Source organism: Orcinus orca, chromosome 12, assembly GCF_937001465.1.
Source record: "Orcinus orca chromosome 12, mOrcOrc1.1, whole genome shotgun sequence".
Taxonomy (NCBI): domain Eukaryota; kingdom Metazoa; phylum Chordata; class Mammalia; order Artiodactyla; family Delphinidae; genus Orcinus; species Orcinus orca.
The window spans coordinates 43523738-43548073 of NC_064570.1; the positions used below are offsets into that span (position 1 = coordinate 43523738).

Sequence of the window (24336 nt, forward strand, 5' to 3'; positions counted from 1 at the left end):
ATCCACAATAATTAAAAATCAGAAGGAATGTGCTGACCTTAAAAAAGCTGCTTACCAGAAATCCCAGTCCTCTGGAGTCACAGTGAGCAATTCCTTGTCATACCCTTTCTCCTTGACCAGGAACTGAGCAAAGCTATTATAAATGAGCTGTTAATAAAAAGAAGGAAAAAAGGCAGATTAAATGTAAAATTCACTATTCATTCTTAGCTTCAGAGACCTGAAAACCTAATGGAATCAGTCATGAGACAGGTGGGAGGGAATCTGTAGTATCTGTAATTGTGAAGCTCTGCAGGTTAACACTCCGTCCCCAGCAATTTACCCACTCCTGAGAGCCCCAGGGAGCTGCTGTGTCTTTTTTATTCCATCAGCATACAATTATACCACCAAGGACAATTATTAATCTTACTCCCAAAGCCTAATGGGTTGGAGATCATTAAGACTTGACAAAGCTTTGTAAACTGATTTAACAGATCTCCAGAGGATAAACATAATGACCACTCTATCATCACATCCATCCTCCATCCACCCTTGCTAGAAAGGCCCCATGGCGGCTGATAATGCTAATTCATATACTGGGCCCCACAAAATGGAGGCCACCCCACTGGCCCAGCTCTGGTCACAAATCTAAACCTAAGACAGTGTGCGCTTACACAAAACCCCTGTCAAGGAGACCTAACATACACCAATCACAATCCTCCACGTCAGCTTTAGCTCGCTTACCTCACCCTAGAAAACAGGACCTGCAGTGCCTATCAGGGAATCCCTGACCTCCTAGCCAATCATGCCCTATTTCTGTGGTGCCTCTTCTAACACTCTATAAAACACGGTCTTGCCCAAAATCTCTGGGGGAGAGTACTCCACTGCTTGTGGGGCACTGCACTCTCCCAATCTGTGGATTATCTTCTCCAAAGGAAAGACATCAAACTCATTACTTACTACCTTATTTTACTTTTGTCATCTGACACAGGGGAGTCTCAAAGAGAAATACACATAGGGACCAGGCAGGTACTCTAAAGAAGGAATCATGGTACCTCCATCAGACAAAGTGAGTATCGTTTTTTCCCACCATAAGAAAAGCTAAGGAAACAGGAAAAAGGAAGCCTCTGGAAGCAAGCACAAAGACAAATGCTCTGCTGATGGCTGACAGATCTTTTCATTCTCAACAACAACAAAATGACAGGTTTTCTGAGACTGAAGAGTGTCCAAGGAGACACACTGAGCAACCTGACCTTCCTTCTCCAGATGTTAACCCATGACAGGTTTTGATAGCATTGGAATGGCACAAGGGGGAAGCGAGAATAGATACAGCAAGAGTTGTAGGAGGGCTTCCCTGGTGGCTCAGTGGTTGAGAGTCCGCCTGCCGATGCGGGGGACATGGGTTCGTGCCCCGGTCCGGGAAGATCCCACGTGCCGCGGAGCGGCTGGGCCCGCGAGCCATGGCCGCTGAGCCTGCGCGTCTGGAGCCTGTGCTCCGCAACGGGAGAGGCCACAACGGTGAGAGGCCCACGTACCGCAAAAAAAAAAAAAAAAAAGAGTTGTAGGAGAAGGCCTCCCTGAGGAGGTGATGTACACACTGACACCTGCAAGATGGAGCAGTTAGCTGGGTGAATCCAGCGGGGAGAGGGCAATCCAAGTCCAGGGGGGCACACAGCTGAAGCTGGGGATTGGGGTTAGTCACTCAGGTACAAAGTACTACGGACAACAAAAAATACACATCATGATCCTGCCTGCAAGGTACCAGTGCCCTGGGATTAAGAGATGTAAATCCCATGTTAATGAAAATCCTCAGATGCTTAGAGCAGTGCATGGCATACAAGTAAATTCAATTTAAGTATTACTATTATTATCAGTCGGGCGCTGGTTAAAAAAAAAAAAAAGGTCCTGACTTGTAGCATTTGCTCATTTCCATGGTATAGTTACCCCCACCATGGCCAGTTTCAAGCTACCAATGGTTACTGCACACCATCAGACTTGCCTCTGGTCAAAGTATTTATTCAAACTTGGACAACTGGAGTGTCTCATCCCTTGGCAATACTGATTAACATATGGGCATGCGATTCCAATGAGGTCAGATTCCTTCCCAAGAGAAAGGGCCCTTTCTAGCAGGGATGCCACCAGGGGTGTCCAGAGCTGCGTTCCTTACCTCTCCAAGGAGATGGTTCTGTAATAGGAGAGAATGGGGTCAATGTGTAAAGAGGAGCAGAGAACAGAGGTTTTGAGAAAAGCAGGGAATCTGTGCCTTTGAAAGCCCTCTTCTTGGGGCTTCCCTGGTGGCACAGTGGCTGAGAGTCCGCCTGCCGATGCAGGGGACACGGGTTCGTGCCCCGGTCCGGGAAGATCCCACATGCCGCGGAGCGGCTGGGCCCGTGAGCCGTGGCCGCTGAGCCTGCGCGTCCGGAGCCTGTGCTCCGCAAAGGGAGAGGCCACAACAGTGAGAGGCCCGCATACTGAAAAAAAAAAAAAAAGTCCCAAGGCCTTGGTCCTTGAAGCTCTTCCTCAAATTATGTTGAGTCACCACAGAAGCCTTCCTGGCACAGGGCCTCCACCACCCACCCCCTTGCTCCCCCAGCCTTAACTGCCACTTACTTTCTCAACAGTCTCACCTGACAAATAATCACACACAATCCACAGCGGGTGCAAACTGGTGCCCCGTGGGTCCTATGCAGACCACAAATTATATTTGGTTCCCACTGAAGGCTGCCAGATAAAATATGAAACACCCAGCTCAATTTGATTTTCGGCTAAACGACAGATAATTTTATAGTATGAGCTTATCCCAGGAAATATCTGGAACACCCATATACTAAAAATGTTTTTTTAATTTGAAATTCAAATTGAACCGGTGTCCTGTATTTTTCTTTGCTACATCTGGCAACCCTATAATCCTGCTGTGTTCCAAAATGAGCTGGTGTTTAAAAATTGAAAGACTTCTCATACAAGCTTAGATTTCTAATTTGTCTTGAGAGAATTAGATCTGACAAGACTGAGCCTCTACCTACGCCCATGGCAAATGCTGGCAGGAGTTGAGCACAGCTGCGCTTGAGGAGGGGCGTGCGCGCACTCTCCCAGCCGCACGTTTAAGTTAACTGCCTGGGTCCAGACACTCCTGAGTCAGCAACTCCAGGACAGCACAGGTGTCATCATTTCTACGATGCTTTTCCTGAGCCCCCCCGGTGAGGCGACGCACCCAGTTTCACGTTTGCACGACACTCTGCACTTAACTAAATGCCTATGAGACTGATATGAGAGGCACGCACAGTGATCCATGATGCAGCGCCACTGCCATCTCCGGCATCTTCTCCTGCAACGCCCCACCTTCTGCTTGACACCCAGCAGATCCAGGCGCTGTTTCTCACCTTTAGGTCCTTGCACTGGCCATACTTCCTCTGCCAGAAATGCTCCTCTCTGCCTCCTCACCTGCCACTTGTAACTCCTGTGCTGGGACCCAAGCATCACTCACTCCAAGGACTCTCCTCTGGGATTTGCAGCACACATAAAGCCTGGTGGGAGGTAGCAGAGACCTGCCAGCTGGACCACCTTGCTGGGTGACCCTGGATAAGCTACTTATCCTTTCTGTGACTCAGTGTCCTCATCTCTAAATGATGATAATAACATCTAACTCACATGGTTGTAAGGGTCAAGCCAGTTTATATAGCAGAATGCTCATTAGAATACTGGCTGTTAGTGCTATTTTCAGTTACTAAAATACCTATTATTTATGCAATTGTTCCACAATTATTTATTGAATCCCGTACGTGCACGCAGTCAGCTTGGCACACAGAACACACAATAAACTGTCACATATACTGATGTCAAGGGGTCATGGCTCTAGGATCTAGGGAAAGATTCCAGCAAGTAAACAGGAAAATTTAAGGCAGTGTGTAAGTACTGTGAGAAATTAAGGTTTTTATGGAAAACTGCAGATGGGATAGGGACAGAAAGGTAAACTTTAGGGGGCCAGGCTACTTAAGATGAGACCTGCCAGCTGAGAAGTTTGTGTGATGAAGGGAGGAGGGCCCCAGGCACAGGTAACAGTCAGTCAGCAGCAAGGACCAGGCAATGCTGCCCTCAGCACAGGGGACCAGAACTAACCTTTCAATACCTTTACCCATTACAAGGCCACCTGAAGATCTGTGTTATCTCTGTATCCCTAACTCTATTATGGTGCTCAGCACATTGTTGGTACTTAATAAAAGATTTCTGAACCAAACAGGATATAAAATGCACTAGGTTAATGTTTTCAACCTTTAAATATCACTTACATTCGAAGTTTATAGCAAAGAACTCTTGTCTTTTAACGAGCCTGTATTCTGAAATTTTATGCTCACTCATGCACAAAAGTGGCTCTAATGACAATGGTTTTAACAATATTTCCTTCAAATGAAGGTGACTAGGGAGGAAATGCAAGAAAATGTTAATCAGGAGAAGATTTGAAAGGCAAAGGGAAGGAAAATATGAGTCAAAGACCTAGAGGAACCAGTGGCCAAGGATCAACAAGTAAAGTCTCCTCAACTCTCAACATGACTAAGGAAACACCTGTACAGCAGGAAAGCAGGAAAGTATAATAGAAGGAACAGTACACTTCTTTTTTTCCACCATCTGTACATAGAGAACATGAGTAATTCACTGTTTTGACCTTTGAGGGGTACCTGAACTGCTGATTGGAGCACTGACCTCACCATACTGAGGAGCAGCCCTTGCTGATACCTGCACCAGCGGCCAGGAGCTCTATTCATAAGTGGTCAGGCTGGGGAATGATATGGGTGGTGACTATAAAAGCAAACACTTGTATGTGTCCAACACAGCTCTAAGCATTATCCATCCTTTACCCTTTTAATCCTTTCAACAACCTTTCCAGGCAAATCCAATTATTAGCCCCATTTTACAGATAGGGAAACTGAGAATAGACACGGGTTAAGTAACTTGCCCGAGGTCATACAGCTAGGAACAGAGGAGCTAGTGCCCTCTGTCTGCAGTCCGGCTGCAGAGTCCTCGCTTTGACTACCATAACCAGCTTATTTCGCTTGGATATTTACATATTTGACTAAAAAAAAAAAAGTTAATTTTTCAAAATTAGTTTCCTTGTGAAACCAAAGGAATGGGGGAGGGAGAACAATTCACTTCAGGGTACAGGTGTGGAATCATACACACCCCACTTCCCCCTCCCTCCCTAAGTGCAGTGAGGACCCAGGCTGTTGTCAGGATTAGACCTTACTCGAGGTGCATGGAGCACGCAACAGGTGAGCAAAATTTATTTCCTTCTCTTGGCAAAAGGCAAAATTAGGGCTAACATATTAATGACTTTTCGGTTAGTCTTCCAATACACCACACAATTTCTCCCGGACTGCAGTGTTTAAAAACTAACAGGCGGTCTCACGGACGTGCAAAAGAAAAACGCAGCCAAAGAAAATACAAGTCGTTAACCAGGTGGCTGTATCGGCGCTCTGCTGGTGGCCAGAACGATTTGCTGAGAAGTTCCAAGGCTGGGGATATGCAATGGACACCCCGAGTTCCCCTAGCCCCACCCTTCCTCTGACCCAGGAACCGTTTCCCTGGCCCAGTCTTGCACGACTTGTCCCTCCTTCGCCCCTTTTCTTCCCTACCCATCTCTCAAACTTGGCAAAGGGCTGGGCTAAATAAGCCGGTACCCACAGCACGGGCGGGGATGGGGGAATGCACACTTCCTTCCGCCCCGCCTCGCCGTGGGAGGCCGAGTTCTGCGCAAAGGCGCGGCGGCTGCAGGGCCCCGGCGACGCTCGCCGCCGCCTAAGCCGGGAAGAAACTCGAGCCCCAGCCGCCATGAAGACTGCACGCCGTGCGCCCCGGCAGCCCGCGCCACTCACCCGGGCGCTCTCAGGCAGGTTGTAGCGACACAGAGTGTGGTCCAGGTCGAAGCCGACCACGTCGCAGGCGGCCAGGGAGAAGTGCTGAGCCATAGCTGCCCGCGGACCACCAGAGAGCTCCTAGACGCCGAGAGGCGACGAAGAGCGCGCGGGCAGGACGTTGCGGTACTACCGGGCAGGACGCGGCGGGGCGGGGCGGGGCTGCGGCCGCCCCCTGAACGCCGCACCGCTGCCCCTCGCGCTTCCCGCGCCCGCCAGCCCCGCCCCCGGCCGCGCTTCTGCCCGCCCCTCGCGGCCGGACTTCCCCGCACCCAGACTGGCCGGTTCGCTCCCCAGCTTTCCGCTGACACTCCCAGGCCGGCTCCTGCCCCACTGTCACCACCCTGACCCCCGCCCCGAAGTCCCGAAGGCGGGATGTGACCAGGAGCGGAGCCGCTGCTGCAGGAATTGGAGGCGGCACTAAGCCCCTGTTGGCGCAAAGCCTTCGCCGCAGAATTAACCGGGCCTCCCCTTGGTTTTCAAGGCGCCAGGGAAACCAAGAGAATGTCAAGGTACACCTGACCCTTTACTCTTGTGTGCGAAATGATATAAGATTATGGAGAAAATTTTATCCACTAATATTCCCCTGACCCAATTAGCCTATAATTTGGAAGATTTTTTTTGCCCATGAGATCTCTGACTGGATTCAATCAAAAACTTTATATTCTTTAGTAAATTCCTAAGTGTATTTGTAAGTAGAAACATTTCACCCCCTGGAGCGCGTTAGAAAATAAATTTATTAGAAATCGTGAAGGACCGTTTTGCAAAATGACAATGATTAAGGAAACCAATATTGGTTGTTATTTGATTATCCTATTTTTTATTGTAATGCATTTTTTTCTATGAAAGGATATTAGAAACTTCATAGAACATACTACAGAAGAGAGAACTTTATGCAAACAGAAAGGTTTAAAGTTTATAGAACACAATAATTTGAATGACAGTGTTTTCAATTCTCTCAAGGACTGTTTATAGCTAGTATCATTTTAGATGGATGAAGGGCTAGGACTTTGAGATCTTTAAAATAATTTAAAAGAGAAAATACAAATTATTTAAAAGAGAAAATACAAGTCATTTACAAGAGAAAATACAAACATTGACGTTAAAAAGAGAAGATATAAATGTATTATCTTTGTACTGCTTCTGTTTTAAATTTAAAGGAACACTTTACCCAATAGAAAAAAATCAATAGTCATGACATAATGAAAATATAATTGGTTGAGAATTCCATTTAACCCTTACAAATACTAACACTTGTGGGGCTAATAGACCAACCAAGGAATTGATTTAGTACAATGAATAGTTCAATCTAGTAAGACACTTATTATACGTAGTGGACCCATTTGAATAAATTGGTAACTTGTTCCGTTATGACTTGTAAAAGCCCCAAACATCTCTCTGGAAGAGGACAGGAAAGAATCCTCAAGAAGATTGAGTGGGGACTTCCCTGGTGGCCCAGTGATTAAGAATCCACCTGCCAACACAGGCGACACGGGTTCGATCCCTAGTCTGGGAAGATCCCATGTGCCGCGGAGCAGCTAAGCCCGCGCATCACAGCTACTGAAGTCCGGGTGCCACAACTTCTGAAGCCCCGGTGCCCTAGAGCCCATGCTCCACAACAAAAGAAGCCCCCTCACTGCAACAAAAAGTAGCCCCTGCTCACCACAACTAGAGAAAGCCCATGCACAGCAACGAAGACCCAACGGAACCAAAAAAAAATAAAAAATTTATTGAAAAGAATAAGATTGAGCTGTTCACTGATTGGAGCCCAACACCATGTCTTTAATGTCTGTGAATCAAAAAAGACAAAAGCTGGATTGTATCATAGCTTGTACCTATTTCCCTTTTGTGAGTCTATTGGCCATAGAACTGACCTTAGCATTCCTCTTTGGCCCCTGCAGTAGAGTGCCTGCCAAGGTCAAACTTTCAGGTAGACTACACATTGAAGGCCATAAGTCTCCTTGGAGGATATCTTGTTTTATTGTGGGATTAGGCACGTTAGGGACTTCCCTTAGTAATGTAAATGTACAAGTGCACTCATTGTTAGAAGGAAGAGTATGAAAGGATGGTTTTTTCATGGCATAAGTGTCCCTTGGACTGGAGAGTTGGCCCTTAGACCTGAACATGCTTAACAACAGTTGTATCTCTGCTGGGAAACAACTGTTATACATCTTATATTCCTCACGGTCTTGTGCTAGACAGCCTACAACATTTACACTTTGTAGGAGGGTTTAGAAAATTATCGGATCCCATCATCCTGAAAGATCTGCCACTCCTCCTGGAGCTCCACTCACATTTCTTGGCCACTAACCTCAAAGCTCAGTCTAATTCCTCTAAGAACACATGGGATGGTTTCCCTCTTTCCCTTCACTCCTTACATAACCCTGAACTTAAATACAGACATTAGCTTTGTTTCACAGGCTTATTTTCAAATGAAGATATTTTCTTTTTTTCTGTACATTAAACTTTTATCAAATGTAGTGGTATATCACCTCTTCTATTGTCAACCAAAAGTTCAATGTTCTACTCAGATTCCAATTAATTTCTGTTTCTTTGAGTGATATATAAAATATGCCAGTGTTAGGGACTGAATTGTGTCCCCCAAAGTTCATATGTTGAAGCCCTAAGCCCCAATGTGACTACATTTGGGTATATGGACTTAAGGAGGTAAGTATGGTTAAATAAGTTCATGATAGTGGGGACCTATCAGTATGGCTGGTGTGATTATAAGAAGAGGAAAAGACACAAGGGATGCACATACACAAAAGAAAGGCCACATGAGGACATGAAGAAGGTTCAGCCTGCAAGCAAGAGAGGTTTCACAGCAAACCAGCCCTACCTACACCTTGATCTTTTTTTTTTTTCCACATCTCTATTGGAGTATAAATGCTCCACAACACGGCGTCAGTTTCTACTGCACGACAAAGTGAATCAGCCACACGCATACATACATCCCCACGTCCCCTCCCCTCCGACACCCCCACCCTACTCACCCCATCCCTCCGGGTCCTCACAAAGCACCGAGCTGAGCCCCCTGGCATCACGCAGCAGCCTCCCACCCCACACCCAGTACTGCACATTCGTCAATGCTACCCTCTCACTTCCTCCCAGCTTCCCTCCCCTACCCCCTCCCCTACCCCACCCCCCTCAAGTCCTTTCTGTACGTCTGCGTCTTTATTCCTGCCCTGCAACTAGGTTCATCAGTACCCCCTTTTTAAAATTCCATATATATGTGTTAGCATATGGTATTTGTTTTGGGGGTTTTTTTTTTCTTTTATTTATTTTCCCAGAATTTAATTAGGCTGATTTTTTGTTGCAACAGCTTTCGAATTCTTTTTTTATTCTTTTTTTAATGGAAGGGTAGCAGATGTACAATCTTATATAAGTTACAGGTGAACAATAGTGATTCACAATTTTTAAAGGTTATACTCCATTTATAGTTATTATAAAATATTGTTTGTATTCCCCATGTTGTACAATACAACCTTGGAGCTTATTTTATACCTAAGTTGATTTGCATTTTTTTAAACACCTTTATTGGTGTATAATTGCTTTACAATGTTGTGTTAGTTTCTGCTGTATAACAAAGTGAATCAGCTATATGTATACGTATAACCCCATATCCCCTCCCTCTTGCATCTCCCCACCACCCTCCCTATCCCACCCCTCTAGGTGGTCACAGAGCACCAAGCTGATTTCCCTGTGCTGTGCAGCTGCTTCCCACTAGCTACTTTACATTTGGTAGTGTATATATGTCAATGCCACTCTCTCACTTCGTCCCAGCTTACCCTTCCCCCTCCCCATGTCCTCAAGTCCACTCTCTACATCTGCCTCTTTATTCCTGTCCTGCCCCTAGGTTCTTCAGAACCTTTTTTTTTTTTAGATTCCATATATATGTGTTAGCATACGGTATTTGTTTTACTGTTTCTGAGTTACTTCACTCTGTATGACAGACTCTAGGTCCATCCACCTCACTACAAATAACTCAATTTCGTTTCTTTTTATGGCTGAGTAATATTCCATTGTATATATGTGCCACATCTTCTTTATCCATTCATCTGTCGATGGACACTTAGGTTGCTTCCATGTCCTGGCTATTGTAAATAGAGCTGCAATGAACATCGTGGTACATGACTCTTTTTGAATTATGGTTTTCTCAGGGTATAGGCCCAGTAGTGGGATTGCTGGGTCGTATGGTAGTACTATTTTTAGTTTTTTAAGGAACCTCCATACTGTCCTCCATAGGGGCTGTATCAATTTACATTCCCACCAGCAGTGCAGGAGGGTTCCCTTTTCTCCACACCCTCTCCAGCGTTTACTGTTTGTAGATTTTTTGATGATGGCCATTCTGACCGCTGCACCTTGATCTTGGTCTTTCAGCTTTCAGAACTGTGAGAAAATAATTTGCTGTTATTTAAGCCTCTCAGTCTGTGGTACTCTGTTAAGGCAGCCTCAGCAGACTAACATATAGATGTTGTTGTGTCCAGTGTAGCAAATAATATGTGTTGTTTGAAAGATCTTTGCTTAAGTTTTTTGCTTATTTGTTAGTTTATAAAATCTTGGTACTTTTATTTGTGTGTAATATCAATATCATGCTGTGAAGTTTTAGGGTTTCTTTAGTACTCCTTGTACGTATACATTTTTTCTTATAATTAGGAAGTTATAAAATAATTTTGAAAAGCTCAGAAATAAGTTATGATTTTTTTTTTTTTTTTTTTTTTGCGGTACGCGGGCCTCTCACTGTTGTGGCCTCTCCCGTTGCGGAGCACAGGCTCCGGATGCGCAGGCTCAGCGGCCATGGCTCACGGGCCCAGCCGCTCTGCGGCATGTGGGATCCTCCCAGACCGGGGCACGAACCCATGTCCCCTGCATCGGCAGGTGGACTCTCAACCACTGCACCACCAGGGAAGCCCAGAAGTTATGATTTTTATTGCTGATTTTCTAGAATTGAATTTCATCATTATAACTGACCTACATTTTAATAAAGCTAATACTATAATTTAGGAACTTTAACCTTAGGTTTGGCTTTTACTCAATTTGTTATTTACCTAAATAATAACTTTGTGATCAGCTAGCTTAAGTTTTAGACACTAAAATAACTCACTAAGTGATATTTTGTGGATTTATAATACTGTATTTTAACATCTACATTGTAAATGTTATTTACCAAGCATTTGGGGGTGGGGGGAATGGCCTGATTGTTTAATCTTTCATTAGTTTAAAATGTGCTTTTCTAAATACCCCAAAGTAAACATAATATTCAACCTTTTATATAGTATAAGCCAATCTACACATCTTCTCTGGGTCATATAATTTGTTTAAGGGGAAATAATGAAGACTATTTAGTACTTTAAAAAAATGATAAAATGTACAAATGACTAAAAATTAATCTCTCTAAGCCATTTAGCTAAATAGAACCGAAAGCTGATTTATAATACTGGGCTGTGGCCTTAAGATGGCAGTAGTTCTGCACTAGGAATATATTTCATTTAATTTCTTTAGTAACCTTACAATTTTTTAATAAAAAAATACATCATTTTCTACTCTCCATTTCTGCTCTTGCCACAAGAAGAGAAGCCTACTAAGAAATTTTAGTGTGCGTTTTTCTTGTGAGTCTAGTTATTTTTGATGGTGGAGAGGGAAAATGTGATGGGATGAGGTCCTTTGGTAGAAAACTTCTTATTAAGGTGTGTGTGAATAAAAAACCAAAATGTTTAAAATGTGAAATGAGCTCCTCTTGGAGAGAGAACTAAAATACCAAATGGCAAAATTGTGATTCAAAAAGATCTCAAACAATGTAGCAATGGATTGAAATTTAATTGGGACAAATGTTGAGTTTTGGGTTAGGGTCAAGTAATTAACTTTATCAGTATATTATGGAGCATCTTGATTTATCAGAAGTTAAGTCAGAAATAAATATGGATAAACTCAAGATGAACTCTGCTAGTTATGATTTGAACTCAGTTTCTCTTTAATTGGCTATCACTTCACAATACTTCCCTTTGCCTTGGCTGTCCTTCTGGGGTGTGAAGGTTTCTACATTGCAGAAGGGCTAACATGTTGTCAAGGAGTCTGGGAAGAGACTTTAGGTCCTTGGTTAATAGCATCCATACAACTGCTTTTCCTCAGCTAGACCATCCCTGTCAGTCTTTGGTTGCCTCTGGTCACATTGGCCACACCATCAGCAGCCACCCCTGCTGCATAAACTCTGAAACACCTCTAGTTACAGTGTCATCAGGAAAATGTTCAGTTTCACCCAAACCATGAAACCATTCCACGCTCAGCCAACCTCTGTTCCTCTCTCGAGCAGTTCCAGGAAAATTTCACAGGAGACTTTTGGTTTCGTTATGGTGGAGTCTGGCTACCTCAGACCCTTTTTCTACCTAGTTGTGACCCACCATTCCTATTCTAGTGATTGTCCTGTGCTGTCATAGGACATTCTGCAAAGCTTTTTTTCTCTTAGAATTTCAAATGAGAATTAAGACTCGATTCTCTCTTTGGGACTCTCAAGCTCATGTGGAAGTTTCTGTTGCCTTCCATACAGGGGATTTAACCTTGCAGTGGGACAGAATGTAGGGTCCCTTTCTCAGAGACCCATACAAATGGCTCTCTCTCATGCTCTCCATCCTGTTTCCCTGGGACTCACATTGTCAGATAAGGTACAGAATGCCTTTCAAGTACTTAGGTGAGTAAAAGTTTCGATTCTTCAAAGGCATCCAAATATGAACTTATCTCAGAAACCGCTTATGAAGTGTGGTCCAGTCAATGTGGAGTTCCCCATGGCTCAGGCATGAATCCATAATTTCTTTATCTCCGAATCTCTTAAGCAGGATGTTCACTTTCATGACAAATACTGAATGCATATCTGTATATTTTCATTTTTGACCTTTTATCTCCTTCCAATCATGCATTTTTTTATGATGTACAAAAAGTTTCATTAAATGAGTAACACCTCTCATAACTTAATATAGTTTGATTCTTTACTTTGCCACAGTTTCCTCATCTGTAGAATCAGATATTTGAAAGTTTTTAAAAATATATTATCTATTTATTATTTTTAAAAAAGACTTTCAAAATTGATTATTTTATTGCTCATCCACCCTTCTTTACCAATGTTTTTTCGTAAACACCTGGTAACAAAAATATTCCACACCAACCCTTTTGAAAAGCAATATACAAATGAGTATCAAGAGTCTTAGAAATGGTTTATATGTGTTGATATCTTTAATCCAATTCTAGACATCCATCCTAAGATGTCTATCCCAGAGAAACATCAGGTAACAGGGTAACTGGGTAATGGTACTGATATACTTTTCCATAATTTGACCCACTCCTGTGTTTCAGCTAAACATTCCAACCACTATTCCTCTAAAATGGATTCTTAAAAAGCATTCAATTAATACAAAAGAAGGCAGACAAAGAGAAGAAAATAAAAGGAATGCTGAACAGTTGGGAGCAATAGAAAGCAAGTAACAATATGGTAGATTTAAACACAGGCATAATGATAATTATATTAAATGTAAATTATCTAAAGACTGCAATTAAAAGTCAGAGGTTATCAGGTTTGTTCAAAAAGCAAGATCTGAGTACAGCATCTAAAGAAACCAACTTTACACATGAAGCTATAAATACCATTTGAAAATATTGGAGATGCACCATGAGGTATCTGCCATCATGAAAGACTTTAGTAATCCGCTTTATTAGTTTTCTCTAACATATTTCTATATAAATTGACTTGTTATAAACAAAAATAAAAGATATAAACAAAGAAAGACCGTTGCTTAGATTTCTAAATTTCTGGATCTTAAAGCAAAATCAGTTTAGTAGTCAAAAGATTTGTTAGGCAGGAAGCAAAAAGCAAATCATGTATTATCTCCCCTATCTTTGTTTTTGAGTTGCTTTTAACCTCTATTCTCTATACTTCATACCTACCTACCCACAGAAACTGGTATTGGGATTTGTGGAAACACAATCACAAACATATCTGGTTGGCTAAGGTGGGTTTCCAGGCCACACCTGTCCCCTTCTCCATCACCACAGTTCCCACTCACAAGTGGCTTACAGTCCTTTAAAAACGTGGCTGGGCTTTTCAGGATCAGGGATGGGAAATACAATGAGCAATTCTGTGGTCATTCTGTGGTTGCTGCTTCTTAATCCTTTCACCATTTTTGTTAGCATGAAGAAAAGCTCTACTCATTTTGACCATATTAGCTAGTTCTGCCTCATAATAGGAGCACTAGTTAGAAATGGAGTTGAGTAATAGGAAATCCTCCCACTTTTGTAAGGTACATGTTCCCCATTACTGTTAAGTACATTAAGTATTTTTTCTTTAGGGTTGTTTTATTATTACCTGTTTTTGTGTCAGGCTTCTCTACCAGCTGTAAGTTATTTCAGACTGGGACCTGTGTCTTGTGCATCTTTGTATCTCAGTCCGTAGCACACAGCCTGGCACATAATGCCCATTGGATGAATGTATGAATTTCCATTTCCTAATTTCCATCTTCATCCATTGTGAATTTTTGAATGGGTTCAAAGAAGCTTTTACTTGGAGGCAGGAGACACTATATTTCACTGACACTCTAAATCCATGTTCTCAGTAATCAATAAATCAGGATTTTACAGATTTATAATAAAGATTTTAATCTCTTGGAGCCACAGTTTCAGGCAGTGTTCTGACAACCATTAATTTTTAGTCCTGTCAAATACTAGTATAAGTGTATCAGGCGCTAATTTTTCATTTGACCTTTGGTAGACTCTTCACTGTCTACATAAGAGCTCTCATGCAGGCTGTATAAATTATCATAGGGTAAAAATAGCCTATGCTAACATTTTGGGAACCTAAGAATTAACTTCCCCAGTCACACTTACTTTTTAACGGTGCATCATGTAGAAAAATACTCATTTTAAAGGCTTTGGTTTATATATTTTATTGTGAGGTTCACAGAATTTTTCTAGTTTCTATTAATAGATGCTGCCTATATTAAGATAATACTGCCTATTAAACTCTTCATTAGAACTGTTGACCCTTGGAAAATAGCACTTTTTATACACTGTAATTTATTCTTGTTCTTAAAGCTGTATTTTAAAAATGTCATTTGGACATGCAAACAGTTCTTAATGAGAACGGTTGAATAAATTCTGCTTTTGGCTTGCAGTGGAAGTGTCAATATATGCATAATTTATTATTAATAGTTTCTTCTGGAAATTAGCCAGGTAAGCAATATAAACAATATGCCCATTTTTTCCTTTTTTTTTTTTTTTCTTGCCCCCAAATATGACAGTACTCCAAGGAGAGTACACATAGTGCTACGGAGTCTCTGGGTGCACACGTGACCTCTGTCCTCTCTCTCTTTCTCTCTCTGTGGTGTATGGGCGTGCACACACTCACACAGCGCACTTGCACGTGGGTAGGGGGGCTTGTCAATGAGTGGAGGAATAGCAAACAATATTGAGCTTCTTCCATGCTCCAGTCATTGTGTTAATAAGCACATTAAGTAATGACCTCACTTGATCATCACAACATAGAGGTAGGTAAGAGCATACTCATTTTACAGATGAAATTCAAATCCAGATCTGTGTGACAAGAAGTCAGCCCCTTCTTTTTTTAAAGCTCTATTTCACTATAGTTATTTATGCATAATACATGTGTGTGGTAAACAAAAATGAAGCCAATAGAATGAAAGTGAAAATTGTCTTTCACCATTACTCAACAAGTTATAATTTATCTTCCTAGAAATAACTGCTGTAAGTTGAATAAATGTCCTTACAGACCTATTCCAACATACAAAAATGTAAATATTATATATTTTTAATATTTAAATATATATATATATATATTTATCAACCTACCTCAGTCCCTGCCTTCATATTTCCCATTCCTGAAGATTTTAGTTCTTAGCTCATTGTAATTTTTTCCATCTCCACTTCTCTCTTAATTTTGAATGTTTCCAATACCCTAGCCTCTCAATTCCTTTAACTTCTCTTCTACAATGATCTTGTCACTCACACCATTTCAGTGGCCCACTCCCACCTTCTTTATCATCTCAAAAACAAGCATCCCACTCTCTTGCTACCCGCTTCTGTTTTCCAGCTCATGTCTTCAGGTTTCCAGCTCCAACAATACTTGAGTCCACTGATATCTACAATCCAATGATTCCCATCTCCTCTTCTCTGTCCTTCACTGCCATTATGTTCTCGCTTCTTTTTGCCAAGCTGAATATTCATGGAGAATCATTATCACCACTTAGTTGATACATCCTTAATTCCTATATTGTTTTTTCACCTCTTAAAAAAAAATCACAACACTGGTTGTGGTAGATTTCAAAAACAACCATAATTCTTCTCTTCCTTGTATCTATGCCCCTTGCAATATGACTCTGCAGGCCGTCTCAGTAGGGGTCACATAAGTGTTATTTTCCAACAATTCATTAAACTGCAAGTTTAAGTTTTATGCACTTTTCTGTATGTTTGCTGTACATCACAGTTTTGAAAGTTTAGCTAAATAAGGCATTTATTTCACATGGGGTGTTGTGTGTATTAAAATACATAACACAGGGCATTCCCTGGTAGTCCAGTGGTTAGGGCTTCCACTGCAGTGGGCATGGGTTTGATCCCGCAAGCAACGCGCATGGCTAAAAGAAAAAAAAGAGAAAGCAGGGGAGACTACCGCATATCAGACAAAATAAACTAAGGACCCAACCCAAACTAACTCAAGAGACAAAATACATTAAAAAAAAAAAAAAACTAAACTAATACAAAGCCTGGAACCATAAAAATTCCTCACCAACATTTGTTTTTAGGAGTCTGTGTGTCCATCCCAAACTCTTTATGAGTCCTCCTATATCTAATAACTGGATTCCGGCCTGGTTAGACTCATTTTTCCAGATTGGTCAAGAGGCATTAGAAGCAGAACAAGATTGTCCCTATGGGAGTGTTCTTTTGTCTTTGATCTTGGGAATAAACAATAATGGTAGCCAACAAGTTAAATACCTCTGTCTAACAAATCCTTGGATGCCATGCTCACAACTGTTGGAAGATATTGAGGGTGTCCAGAAGATGTGATACTCTACTCCTGGATCAAAAAACCATCTCCTCCAGTTTTCATTCTCCAATGTACATTCTCTTGTAAGGCATGTCAGTGTCCAGCTTTGTGTAACTGCTGTAAGAGCATGAGTTGATCTGGCAGGGTCAGAACAAACGAAGGAATCTGGTCATAGGCAGGATTTGCATCAAGATCTATGACCAAGTGAAGGTGATTCTCCATCTTCTTTGAAAGAAAGAAGCACAGGCTTTCTCCAGTGCCAGCAGAGTCCCTGGAATATAGGAAGTAGTCAAAAAATGTTTGTTTAACGAGTAAGGGAATGTATAAATAAATACAATAATCAGGAAAGAAGTTAAGGGGTAATTACAGTTTAAATCAGAGGAGAGGAGACCATAACTTACAGAAAGATCATATTGAAATAGCACTGTGAACCTACTACAAGGATCAAATTACAAATCTGAATGAGGTAAGAGGTGAGAAGAAAAGCGTTGTTATTAGTTTCGTAATTCTAAAGCTTGGATTTAAATAATCACAAGAAGATAAATGATATTATTAACTATCTTTTATTGAGGGCTTACTTTGTGTCAAAAATTTTATAAGCATTTTACATCTATTATCTCATTTAATCTTCACAGTGATCCATGTGGTGTAGATACTATAATTATCCTCATTTTTACAGATGAGGAACTGGGCATCACAAGATTAAAAAAAGAAAACCTCAAACTTGCTCACAGTCACGTAGATAGTAAGTAGCCATAGAAGCGACAAAAACATCGTGACCTAGCAGTCTATTCCATCCATAGCAGAGAAATGAATGGATGATGATGTAAGAGCCAGTTCTTCTCCCAAAAGGAGAGAAGAGTTCAGCAAGCAGGTGGAAGAAGAGAAGCAGAGGGGCCTTGGTGAGAGCAGAGACCCCCGCGGGTGGTTGCAATGAGCCTAATCTCTGCGCCTCCCCTTCTGGCTGAGCACTCACGAGGGAGAGGATGATGGGGGCACCCCAGTGCAGTGAGTGTTCCTTGCTTCCCAGGGTGTAACCAGAGAAGACCTCACCTAGCGAGTCACAGCAGGGAGGAGCCGTTGCAGATAAAACAGGGCAGCAGCTCAGCTTCTCTTGTATCCTGGAGAAGAGTAGGAACTTTCCTTTGTCCCTGAATGGAGCTCTGAGGTAAGACTGCGGAGAGCTACAGATGAGAAGAGGCCTTGGGATGGGACAAGGGGACTTAGATCTCTCCAGTCTGACTCTTATACAAGGAAAGAATCTTAAGACAAGTTTTCAATATGGCTTTTTATGCCTACTGGTGGTCCCCATGGCAATTTGAATACTGTATATGAAGTTTTGCTATCTATGAAAATTTGACCATAATGCAATAAAAAAGTATTTTAAAAAATACTTTAAAATTTTTCCTCAAATTTAATTTTGCCCCTTATATATCTGATTACTTGCAGAAATAAAGCAACTGGATAAGCAAAGAAGAACCAGCATATTTCATTACCGAGAGGTAAGCTCATTAACTATATGGATTTGCCTGAGACCTCCCCAGTTTTAACACAGATAGTATTTTGTGCCAGGAGATCCTCAGTCCTTGGCAAGCCAGGACCGTTGGTCAGCAGCAGCTGCATACAAACCACATCTCCCTAACATTAAAGGAATTCAGATGAGTCAGTCCCAGTATGACTGGTTGTAGCTCTGCACAATATTCCTTCTTAAGCTCTAAGTAGACTTTCCTCATTCGGACTCATTGAGGATTTCTTGAGTCGTCAGCAGCTCTCTGAATTGCGGATTTAAAATTTTTAAAAATATTTTCTAAGGAGATGTGAGATATCTAACTCTATGAAACACCAAGGACTAGGCTAGAAGAAGCATCTGTGGTAGCTTTGCTGACCAGGCAGGTGTAATGTGGGAGCAGATGCTTTTGACTTCTGTGTCACTGGAAGATAGGAGTCAGGACAGGACAAGAAATTCTCTGACAGTCTTCTTTGCCCTAGCAACAGCCAGGAGCCAGGATTCTGGACTTTGCTGTCAGCTCTTTTATTAATTCCCTCAGCAGTCCTTGGCATGTTGTCAGCTCTTTTATTAATTCCCTCAGCAGTCCTTGGCATCATAGCCAAACATCATTTTAAACTCTCAGTCCGTCAACTCTGGATAATTCTTAGCTATCTCACAGTGTTGTTGTGGGAACTGATTAATATTTATGAACACATTTAAATGGAAAAGTGCAGTAGAAATATTATTGAATGAATTGAAAAATTGTTTCCTATATAATATTATGCACAAAGGAAAATAAGCCATGGACTGTAGTGTCTTCTTGGAACAGTTTTAAAATAATGATCAGTTATCTGCCACTTCCCCTTTCATCTTTAATAAGCTTAGTGTTTTGTTATTTAATGTTCTCAACAGTGATTTCTGCTAAATTTATTTTTATTATTATTGTATTGATACATTTTGTTTCCTGTTAAATTCAGTACATCTCTTTATTTCCAGTTAAGATTTTCTAAATCATTGACTATGATTTTCCTCCACTGAAATTTGTCCAGTATACAAGGGACATTTGTCATTACTTAAGAATAACTATTGAAACCCACTGCTTAAAAGAATAGATATTTCTCTAGCCAAGATCATTGCATCACATTTCTGTTACATGAATTCTTGCCCCATCCTTACATTCTTCTGAATAAAATTAAAAGTATATTTAACTGGAAGAAAATGGGATTTTCAGCATAAGAAAATTATACTTAAGGATTTGGTTAAGCTCATGAATTATGTAAAATAGAGAAATAATACCTTTCTCATAAAACACGTATTAGTAACAATTCTCAAAATATTTGTTTTGATAGTATTTTACAAATGGTAAAAAATAAATACATTAACTATGAAAAGATAGTCCAGTTCAGAAAGATTATTTAAAAAAATTCTGCCTCATGTGTTGTGACAGCAGGGAAGTAGCAGTCATTTTAACAATTTAGCATTTAACAATTTAACTTCTGTATCATGTTTAAGACCAAAGTTATTATTGTAAATGTTTCTCTCATTTCTCATAATTTCAACCTACTTAACTCTTTCCAGCCACAGCTGCTATTTAGTTAAGACACTGACAATGTTGTCTCCAATCACCAAATGTTGGAAATTGTTACCAAGCAGATGAGAACTTCACTCTAATATGTCTTAGAATGGGAGCCTTTCTCATTCTTACCAAAATTCTATAATTATAACCGGTAACTAAAAGCAGAGTACATACCGTAGAGACATATTGAAATGTTCTTTTTGTCTACTCTTCTCTTTCAATATTTCTTATTGGTAACATACACAGAAAATCCTTCATAATTACATAACGAATTTCCTCATGACAAACATATTACGTTTACTAAGATCTATTTCAAAGGGATACTTCCTTTTTCAGGGAGTACCCTAAGCCTTTTGCTGAGATTTGAGAATTGCTCTAATCTTATCAGCAGTTTATTTAATATACTTCTAGATGTCTTCCCACTGCCCAACCCCCAATCCCTGGTACACTTTCTGCAGAAGTCTAACTTTTATCAGTCAGTTAGCGTTAGGTTAAGCTCAATGAGAAACAATACTTAAAAACTCTAAAGCCTAAAACAACCAAGGTTATTTCTTCATTAATTTATATGTACCTGGCTGGTAGTGAGGCTCTGTGCCATGTTTTGCTCAGCCAGGGATGCAGGCTAATAGATCACCTTTCATCTGGAACATTGTTGTCATGGTAGGGAAAGGAAATGTAGTTAGTTGCACACTTCCTCTTAAGTGTGCAATTAACTACATTCTTCCTACTTGGAAGTGATACATACTAGTTCTAATAACAGTTTTGTTGGTCAGAGCAAGTCATATGGTCATGCTTATCTTCAAGAGGATAGGAAAGTACAATTTTACCATGTGCTTGGCGGAGGAGGACTAGAAATGTCCTTGAACAGTAATAATAAATACCACATCTAGTTATTTTGATTAATATTTCCATTTTTAAGGAGTACTGTTTTCTGACATGGTTCTCAAGTTAAGGGCTCAGTCACTCAACAAATACTTAAGTGTCAACTTTTTCAGTCTACTTTGCCAAGCTCTGTGGAAGATACAAAGATGAAACAAGTATAGATCTAAAGACTGGTATATAATAGAGTACAACAGTCTTCTTAATAGCACTTGGTACTTCTGCTTCATAGTCCTTAGCAAGTGGTGATTAATTATTTCTATAACTATTTGTGTAATGCTGTCTCATCCACTAGATTATAAATTCTATATAGGATATGGGCTGTATCTCTTTTCCTGTCTATATTCTCAAGAGCAAGCACCACCATGCCTGATACCCAGTAGGTGATGTTTCAATGATTATGTACTGAATATATTATAAAAGAGGAAAATTCTTGTGGAAGTCAAAGAGGGAGACATTACTTCCAAACAAACTTATTCCTTATTTAGATCTTTGTCTCCCTTTGTACTGACAGTATTGATCTGGTCACATTTTTGATTTGCAATAATGTCCTTACACAGGACAGACTATGCTTTTTTTTTTAACTTAATGTTATAACCCCAAGCACTAGCCCAGTGCCTGACACATGATAGGAGCTCAGTAAATATTTGTTGACTCAGTGAAGCAAAGGAGATAAGCCCTGAGGATGACTGAAATAAGTAATTGCCAATAGGCAAGCCACAGTTTTATAGCAGTCACTAGAGTGTACTTCCTTCAACCAGTCCATTAGTAACATATGGTTTAATCTTCTAAAGTGTGAGTGTTACACACAATTGCTTCTGATAATTTAGCAGATGAATGTTTTTGTAATTGAACAAAATTCTGATTGCATCGAACACTAACTGGGCAATGGAGCTTTAGCAGATGACCTCCAGTGGCTGGAGACAGACCCTCTGCTGGAGGCCAGAGTGAAGGGTGATAAGAGGGAGGTTTGTCACATTCTATACATTTGGGGCTAGGTTTGTAACATGGATTTGTAACTCAATTCATATGTACTCTTTTAAGTTTTGATATTCTGTAATTTCTCTTAACTGAGGAGATGTAAAAATGTGTACAGTCAACCATACTGTAATGAATACTCCTTTCTAAAGATGAGCATAGCACACAGATTATAGGCTTTTCATGCTAACATGAAACAAATGCATAGATCACTCTGTACATGGGGGTCAAGATGTTACTTATGGTTTAAATTCAATTGAGGAAATGCAAACTACCTTCTAATAGGCTTTTATAATATGTTGAACATATTTACCTTGATGATTCTCCAAGGAACATTAATCCTCTAAGACCTAGTTACATTTCCAAGATGATCAACCATTTTTCAAGGTCCAGGACAGCAATTACATCAAGTACAAGTCTGTAAATTGTTGTGCCATAAAAACCTCTACATATTACCTGGTTTAACAAGAGATTTTCAATATAAATTGCTAAATCATCATTATTATGAGCTTAGTTATTAAAATTCCAAGAGATTGAAAAAAATCTAACCATCTAAAGTCTTTTATTATTTTTGAAAATTTATTAGAGGTATTTATCTGAAGTCAACCAAAATATTTTTTTAACCTTGACTTTAAATAGTAGGAATTTATGAAGATAATAGGATTGATTTTTCTTTTAAATCAAGGAACAAACGAAAAGAAATGCTTAAAAACATGAGACAATTAGACAATAACCATTTATATGAGCAGTGGAAACCTGAATGTGGTTACTTAGGAATAGTTCAATATCAAAATAAAGAATGCCAAATATACTACTTATTTATTGAGACACAAAAAAAGGCCTAGCTGAACAGGAAATTCTTGAAGCTCTGCCCAATTGCTTGGCATGGACATTGGAAAATTCTAAATCTGGGAAGTTTTGTATAATAATTTTTTAATATAAATAATAATTTGTTTTTATATAAAATAATTTGTTTTTATATAAAATCATGTATATATAAGTAAGAACCAGTACATTTGTTATTGTTGCTAATGACTAACAGAAATAAATCTATTACAATCTCTTTCAATTGGAGAATGCCTATTAGACGTATGGCAATATTCTTTTCACCCCTTGGGTTAGGATTTTGAAAATACTCTTGGAATCTTTCAAATACTAAAAAATACTAAGAATGCTAAAAAATGCTACTGGGATTTATTGTATCATAAATGCAGCATTATAAGAAAGGGAAGCCTGGGTTCAGGCTACACGATTCATGGACATCATAATTAGAAGGATACAAAATAAGCTGTCCAGACTGAAAATCAGGAGATTGGAGTCCTACCCCAAAGCTCACATAATCCTCTTCTGGGATCCTGGATAGGGTCACATCAAAATGATCCTTGGTCCTTTCATCTTCTACTCCTTAAGTCCTCTTTCCCCCAACTATGACAACCACAGATTGTATGGAATCCTCTTTTGACTGGAGTTCTTGAAGAGGACTGCCATGTGGTGGAGAGGAAGGATCCTCCCGGGCAGGAGTGCTGGGTATTCCTTTATCATCAATATAGTAGCTCAGTGACCTGAAGCAAGTCACTTCCTCATTTCTGAGCTATTTCCTTCATTCTAAAATGAGGTAATTGGACTAAATGGTCTTTAAAATCTCTTTCAGGATAGAAAGAGACTAGACAGTGGCATTACTTTCAAAGGTAAATGATTGTCAGCTGAGCATTTGCTGATGTCCCACTCAGAGAAGCAAGCTGTCACTAAATTCTGCTACACAAACTGTGGTCTAGAAATCAGCAGCATGGGCATCCTCTGGGACTTCGCTGGAAATGCAGACTCCCAGGCCTCACCCCAGATCTACGGAATCAGAATTTACGTTTTTGCATGATCCTCAGATGGTTCACAAGCACATTCAAGTTTGAGGAGCAGCTCGATCAGGTTTGTGAATGTTGATGCCTGCTCAGCTCTGCTTTGTGTCAAAGGTGAGAGCGAGAGAAGGTAGCCCAAAGCCCCAGCCAGTTTCCCTTAACCATCTGCAGGTCTCCCAGCCTGAATCCTTTCTTGTTTGATGTGACAAATTAAGCAGAGTTGAGTCTGCTCTGTACCTGGATAAGACCTCCTGGAAATGTCAGGTGAGGGTGGCCTTTAGTTCTCAAAAGACACCAGCTCTTGTGTTTCCTCTGGATCTTTACACTTGCTTTCCCTCTACCTGGGGCACTTTCTTTCACTCCCCTTTTCACTTGAGTAACTCATATTGTTTCTTCAAGTCTCAGTTTAGATGTCATTTCTTATTTCTAACTGCCCTCTTTTCCCACATGCCCATCTGGGATAGATTTCTCTTCTGTATGTTTCAACCTATCTCATTAACAGAGAAATTGGGGTGCGTGCATGCATGCGTGCACACACACACACACACACACACACACAATCTATTTACTAGTGATGCTGTTAACTTACATGGCTCATACAGACCTACTCTCAGACTTTTCAGAGGTCCTTCCATGCT

The 24336-nt window shown here is 40.6% G+C and overlaps 1 protein-coding gene across 4 annotated transcripts in view; it reads right to left on the bottom strand.

Annotated features, from left to right (window-relative positions):
- The window catches only part of NT5DC1 (5'-nucleotidase domain containing 1), a 218637-nt gene extending 212503 nt beyond the window's left edge, over positions 1-6134 (bottom strand). For 2 of the 4 annotated variants that reach the window (XM_049695535.1, XM_033418621.2), the window contains exons 1-2: positions 5844-6134; positions 56-147 (exon numbers count right to left, since the gene is read on the bottom strand). In XM_049695535.1, the coding sequence (XP_049551492.1) occupies positions 56-147; positions 5844-5936 (185 nt within the window). In that variant the 5' untranslated portion in view covers positions 5937-6134. The remainder of the gene's footprint in view (positions 1-55; positions 148-5843) is intronic. The other 2 variants (XM_033418620.2, XM_004264702.4) reach the window with 1 other exon arrangement.
- Between the last annotated feature and the right edge of the window lie 18202 nt (positions 6135-24336).